Genomic DNA, 6,060 nt, shown 5'->3' on the forward strand with positions numbered 1-6,060 from the left:
TTTAAGAATATAAATCCAAATTTTTCTTGAAAAATCATCAATGAAAATAGGAAAATACCTTGTTCCTTCAATATTTATATTCTTTATAGATCTATATACATAAAAATGGGCAATCTCCAACAATTTTATGACATATGTTGCTACACCACTTGAAAATGAGGCCCTTTGTTGTTTGCCTTATATGCATTATTCACATGCAAGTTATATTATATTTTGGCTTGTTTTACCAAGATTTAAGCTACTTACCATAGACTTAAGCTTTGCCATACTCTTTACATTCAAATGGCCAAGGAAATAATGCCATATATTCAACTTATCTTGATTTGATGTAAACTTAGTAAATACAACTACCTCCACTTTATTAACCTTCTTATACTTGAGGTAGTACAAATTCCCCTATCTAGAGCCTTTGGCAACCATGTTTCTATACAATATTTTTATAAAATATCTATTCTTGTTGAATTGAACCATAAAACCTTCTATTATAAGTTTACTCACTAAAAGTAGGTTTTGCTTCATTTTGGGCATATGAAAGATATTTTTGAATCTAATCCTATTGGTTTGTCTATTCACAACAACTTCTACCATAATAGAACCAATTCCAATGGCTTCACATATGCCACTATCTACCAAAATCACATTTGATTCTAAAATAACCTCATAAGTGTCAAATAAATACTTATAAGGTATCATATGCTTGGAACAACCTAAATATACAATCCATCTTGACATGGCAGCTATATAAGTCTCATTTATTGTTATAAATGCATAATCTTATCTTACAAATTTATCTTGTACACTATTTGCATTCTTTTATTTTTATTTTTTTGCCCTTGTAGCAAACTTGCTTCATTTGTGGCAAAATGTCTTACTTTGCCACAAATGAAGCAAGTTTTGACATTACCTCATTGCTTTGAATAGTTGTCCTTGCCTTGTCATGAGTAAAGTACTGAATCTTTATTTTGAGATTTTTTTTCTTTCTTTTTGGTTACTTTATGGCTAACTCTTACTATCATGTAATTCATTGTAAGTTCTTTGATCTTGATGGATTTCAAAGCCACAATGAAATAGTTGTAGAATTCTGGTAAGCTCATGAATAGAGTCATAACAACATCTGCTTCTTCTAAAGGCTTGTTAACAATTACATGTTGATTTCTAAGTGCCTTTATCTTATTGATGTATGCTATGAGATCTTCAACTTCTTCCATCTTACATGTGAAGAATTTCTTCCTTGTATAGATGATGTTGGATAAGTTCTTGCTCTCATAGATGTTGTAAAGAATCCTCCATGCTTCTATTAGTCCTTTGAAAAGATAATATGGAAGAAGTTGGCTTCATCTATATTACATGCAATCAATCCAAAAGCCTTCTTTTCATGACTTTTGTAGTCCTTTTTCTCCTTTGTATTAGCATGCATGCTTGGATGCTCTCTACTTTCATCTACAATATTCCATAGGTCTAAAGCAACCAACAAAAGCTCCATTTTGACCTTTCAATGGTAGAAATTCTTACTTCTAAACTTTTCAATTGCTCTCAAGCCTTCACCTTCACTTGAAGCCATGTTATAGGAAGAGATGTATCAAAAAAGATCAAGAAAAATAGTCTTAAAGCTCTCAAAATCAGCAAAAAGAAATTATTGCTTTAAAATCTCAGAATGCCTTCTTTGTGAATAAACTATCATTTTCACTCTCAAAACACTTTCAACTTCACTTTTAGGACCTCTCACAAATTTAATGATCAATATAAATGTCTCAAATCATATTTTTCACTCTTTTATTATTTTTATGCTCACAAATCACTTTTAGATATTATAAGAGGTCTTTTAAGCACCTTAAGCTCTTTTAATACATGAGATTATAATGTTAGTCTACTAATGTTCTTAATCAATAAGAAAAAATAATACTAGTATTCTAAAATATCACCATAAGGTACAAATCAAACCTTGAATTTAAGATGCACTTAACAACAAATAAGAGCAAACAAAGATCTAGATCTAGTTATGAATCTAAAAGTTAGGAATTTTAAATCCTAATATCAACAATAACAATATGATGTACTCCACACAATAAGAAAGACTTCATAAAACTATAAAAAAACTCACAAAAGAATGTTAGTGGATCCATCACCTATTGAAGAAAGAGAAATTAGAAGCCACAATACTTAGCATCAGCAAGGTTGTACAAAAAATGAAGTAAAGTTTAAGATGACTCTTACTTCTAACACTCTTTACTTACAGCTAGATTTTACATCAATTGTAGATGAACTTAATCATTTTCATTCTTCTTTCTTATATCCAACTAAATCCTAGATTCTTCTTATCCTAGCTGCCTTTATAGTAATATCTTTTAATGCTTTGTTGTCTTTTAACTATTAACAACTTATTATGGTTTAACTCTATATGGTGGCAACTATGCAAGATCTTGCTGCTCTTCAATAAAAACCTCTATGAGTTGAGTTAAATAGCATCCATTTATTCTAATTCCATCTTTGTTATAATGGCTCTCTTTAGTTATTTGGCAAGTTTTAGTTCTTCTAAATCTCAAAATTAAACTTGGAATAGATTTTAAAGATTCTTGTTTCCTACTAATCATATTTTTGACAATTTAAACTTGTCATTCTAAACAAATATGAACTGGTTCTCATTCATGTGTCAAAAGTAAGTTCAAGATCCATTTCTATTTGTTGCTTGATTAACACTATATGAAACAATTGTTGACATTCTGACTTTTAGAATATGGCATTATATTGTCACTAATTCCATGAGATTTAGTCACTCAGTTCTTTGAGTTGGCTTATGTTTCCGAACGAGTTGGTATTGTGATGCAAGGACATATCTAGCAACAAATTCACAAGCCCACTGCCAAACTTCATCTACCTTTGCAGTGTGATTGCATTGTGAGTTAGATACCATCCATACACTCATCTATGTACCATTAAGCAAAGATCGATGTATTTCCCTTTACTTATTTAATCTTCACTACTAACTTAAGCAGATTCACCCCTTATTGATAATTCAATAATTTTCAGCTCATGGGCACTTGGTAGTATACTTCAGGTTGGAGAAGTTTGGGAGTCATATGATTGCTGAATTTGTCTGTTGCAGACCAGGGCCATTAGATCATGGAGGTTGATGCAATTAAGCCCTGTATATTTGGAAGGACAAGTTGGATTCATTAGCCACAACCAGCATCGATTCCAGTCTATGACTACAATTGACTACTTATATAACACCAATTGTAGACAATAATGGACCTTCATGTGTTTCCCTTTGTGATTCAGAAATCTAAGTTCAAACTTCTTCACAGGGTTGTCCAACATATCGGCATCGTACAGAGGCCCACAGCTTTCGGAGTCACTCTCTGTGCTTGAACTTTCAGGCCTTAAAACTGGTGGCTTTTTCCCTAACTGGAGTGCATTTGCACCAATGAAGACGCCACGTTCGGAATTGTAAGGGCGTCTACCCGTACACAGCATTAAATAGTCCGGCCTTTGATACGTATATTGTAAAATAACTTCTTGCTAAATCATGAGTGTAAGCATATATTTGTTTATAGCAATATGTGGCATGCTTACCTGTTCAGCTTCCATCGATCTTCATAGGCTGCCATTTACAACCTATTCATTCAACTTTCCTGAATCAGAGGCACTTGTGTTCGAGTTTTCATGGCTAGATTGTTGAAAATGTGTTGATCTTCAGTCTGGAGGGCAATCCATGTTGCAACATCGGTTGGACATAGATGGTGTTCTACATATTGTGGATATCGCTGAATATCCAATACCCTCGCATTGGCAAGTAAGAATTATTTTCCGATCAATTGTTCTTTATTTCATAGACTCGGTTAAAAACATTACTGATGCATTGTTCTGCAAAAGAAAACTTCTCAGCATGTCTGTACTGACCTCACCATTCTCTATGAATTTGCTGAGTCCAACAAGAACTGGAAGGTCGTGATAATGGCCAGTTCCGGAAGCTCTGCACTCATAGTTGTGTTGCTGATCCTGTGCTTTGTCCTCATCCTTCGTCAGAACCGCAAGTATATTCGAGACCTTCAGAAGAGTGAGTGAATAATCTGCCATGTTTAAGTAGTATTGCTTAGCTGCTTTACATCAACCAGCTTGTAGGTTGAGTCACCAGAGTTTTTTGCACCATATTGAAGCAAATCTGTAACTATACTCCATCTGCATTGGTGTACCTTCACGTGCAGAAATCAATGAAGCTGATGTCAGCGCCAAGAGGTTTGACTATAATGAGCTTCAAGTGGCCACCAAAAACTTTGCTCCAGAAATGAAATTGGGTGCAGGAGCCTACGGAGCTGTGTACAAGCTAAGAGCACACTCTATCAAGTACTATTAATTTCTCCCATCGTATGTCTACGGGTTTAAAGTTTGCATATGTAATAATATATTGACTTACAATTTTTTTTTGTGCAGGGTATCTTGGCAAGCAACTTGATGGTGGCAGTGAAGCAACTGTTTTTGGAGACAACAGTGGGACAAATGACTTCCTCAACGAGGTGATCCTCATTTCCAACCTTCAGCATCGCAATCTCGTCACCCTCAAGGGCTACTGCCTCCATGACAAGCAGACACTCCTTGTCTACGAATACGTGGATATCTCTGATCTGGACAAGGTTCTTCTAAGTAAGGGCAGCAGCTGATCCTCCCAAGTCAATCTATCTTGTTGGAATTAAATTACTTCAAACTATGCTAGTGTTCTCCAGTTGTTGTCTGATTTGTATAAATTTGGTAATATTCTAATTCTGTAATGTATACAGGTAGGACTTCAACCGATGAGCAGGTGTTGGATTGGCAAGCGAGGATAAATGTATGCCAGGGTGTGGCGCAGGGATTGTACTATTTGCACGCATCATCCCAATCTAGAATCGTACACCGAGACATCAAAGCTAGCAACATTTTGCTAGACAAGAACTTTCAGCCCTAGATTGCAGACTTTGGATTGGCGCGTCCAATAGAATATGCACAGAGCGTCATACTGACCAATCAATGTGCTGGAACAATGTTCGTGCTAATTATCTCACCCTCCATTCCACCTCTTCATTGAAGATTACAATCAAATTCAGCTGTGTCCAACTGAAATTCTAATTGTGCCTTATGGTGCAGCTTCAGGATTTTTGCACAGCTAATTCGTCTTGTCATTCACTGTAACTAAATGCCAATTCCAATACTTGCAGTGGATATTTGGCACCGGAATACATGTGCCATAGCATGTTAAGCCATAAGGCGGATGTTTTTAGTTTTGGTGTTCTGTTGCTGGAGATCGTGAGTGGGAAGCGAAACAGAGACCTCACGATGCCAGAGGTCGAAATATATCTGCCCACTCGGGTACTATAATTCTCCTTCCATTTCAGTTGTTCCATTTTGTGTCTGCATTCCTCCATTCTGGCTTCATTGCAGCTGGTTTGCATACAATGGTTGCGCACAATTGCATTTCACCAGATGAATCAGCCTGTGTTGGGCTATTGTAATGAACTGATAGCACTGGTTACTGAAATTGTGATGAAACATTAAGTAACCATTTTTCAATCATATCACCTGCATAATTAATTGACATGAATTCTGGGTTTATTAACTTCTGATATTGCAGGCATGGAAATTGAATGAAGAGAACAGGCTCCTAGACCTGAAAGATCCAAGGATGCTTCCAAGCGAAGAGGAAGTTGAGGAGGTGCAACTACTTGATACGGCCGTGTTGTGTGTACGAACAATGTTGGCCAGGAAGGTGGATATTGCCGATGATTCTGATACATGGGCGTCAGAGAATGGAATATTGAATGAATTTGATGATGGGACTTCTCAACATCCTGTACATCAGCTCCCTTAAGCCAGGGGCCCAGTTACAAATGGCAATGCCACTATTGAACTGAGAATGGTGCACACTGGGAGGTAACTAATACTGGTAATTTATAGCAGGATTTCATAGTGAAGGTGATTTGGAGGTATGAACACAAAAATAGGGCATCATGACCAATGACCCTACTTAGAAGCAAAGTTTTGAGGAGAAAATAATATGCACTTTGACAGGCCCTAGTATTATGTATC

At 36.0% G+C, this 6,060-nt stretch overlaps 1 protein-coding gene across 1 annotated transcript; it reads left to right on the forward strand.

Moving 5' to 3' along the window:
• Window positions 1–3,954: 3,954 nt before the first annotated feature.
• Window positions 3,955–5,842, forward strand: LOC112276188 (cold-responsive protein kinase 1). Its single transcript, XM_090246828.1, has 6 exons — window positions 3,955–4,057; window positions 4,206–4,344; window positions 4,463–4,641; window positions 4,776–4,851; window positions 5,193–5,343; window positions 5,606–5,842. Exons 1-6 carry the CDS (start codon window positions 3,955–3,957, stop codon window positions 5,840–5,842), a joined length of 885 nt encoding a protein of 294 aa, XP_090102954.1.
• The last annotated feature ends 218 nt before the right edge of the window (window positions 5,843–6,060 follow it).

The sequence above is a fragment of the Physcomitrium patens genome, chromosome 23, assembly GCF_059467195.1.
Source record: "Physcomitrium patens ecotype Gransden chromosome 23, ASM5946719v1, whole genome shotgun sequence".
Taxonomy (NCBI): domain Eukaryota; kingdom Viridiplantae; phylum Streptophyta; class Bryopsida; order Funariales; family Funariaceae; genus Physcomitrium; species Physcomitrium patens.

Excerpts from the sequence above, each read along its gene's own strand:
- LOC112276188 (XM_090246828.1), top strand. The coding sequence starts at position 3,955 with ATGGCCAGTTCCGGAAGCTCTGCACTCATAGTTGTGTTGCTGATCCTG. Across the intron at positions 4,852-5,192 it reads CAGGGTGTGGCGCAGGGATT|TGGATATTTGGCACCGGAAT; the intron begins GTACTATTTGCA and ends CAATACTTGCAG. Across the intron at positions 5,344-5,605 it reads AAATATATCTGCCCACTCGG|GCATGGAAATTGAATGAAGA; the intron begins GTACTATAATTC and ends CTGATATTGCAG.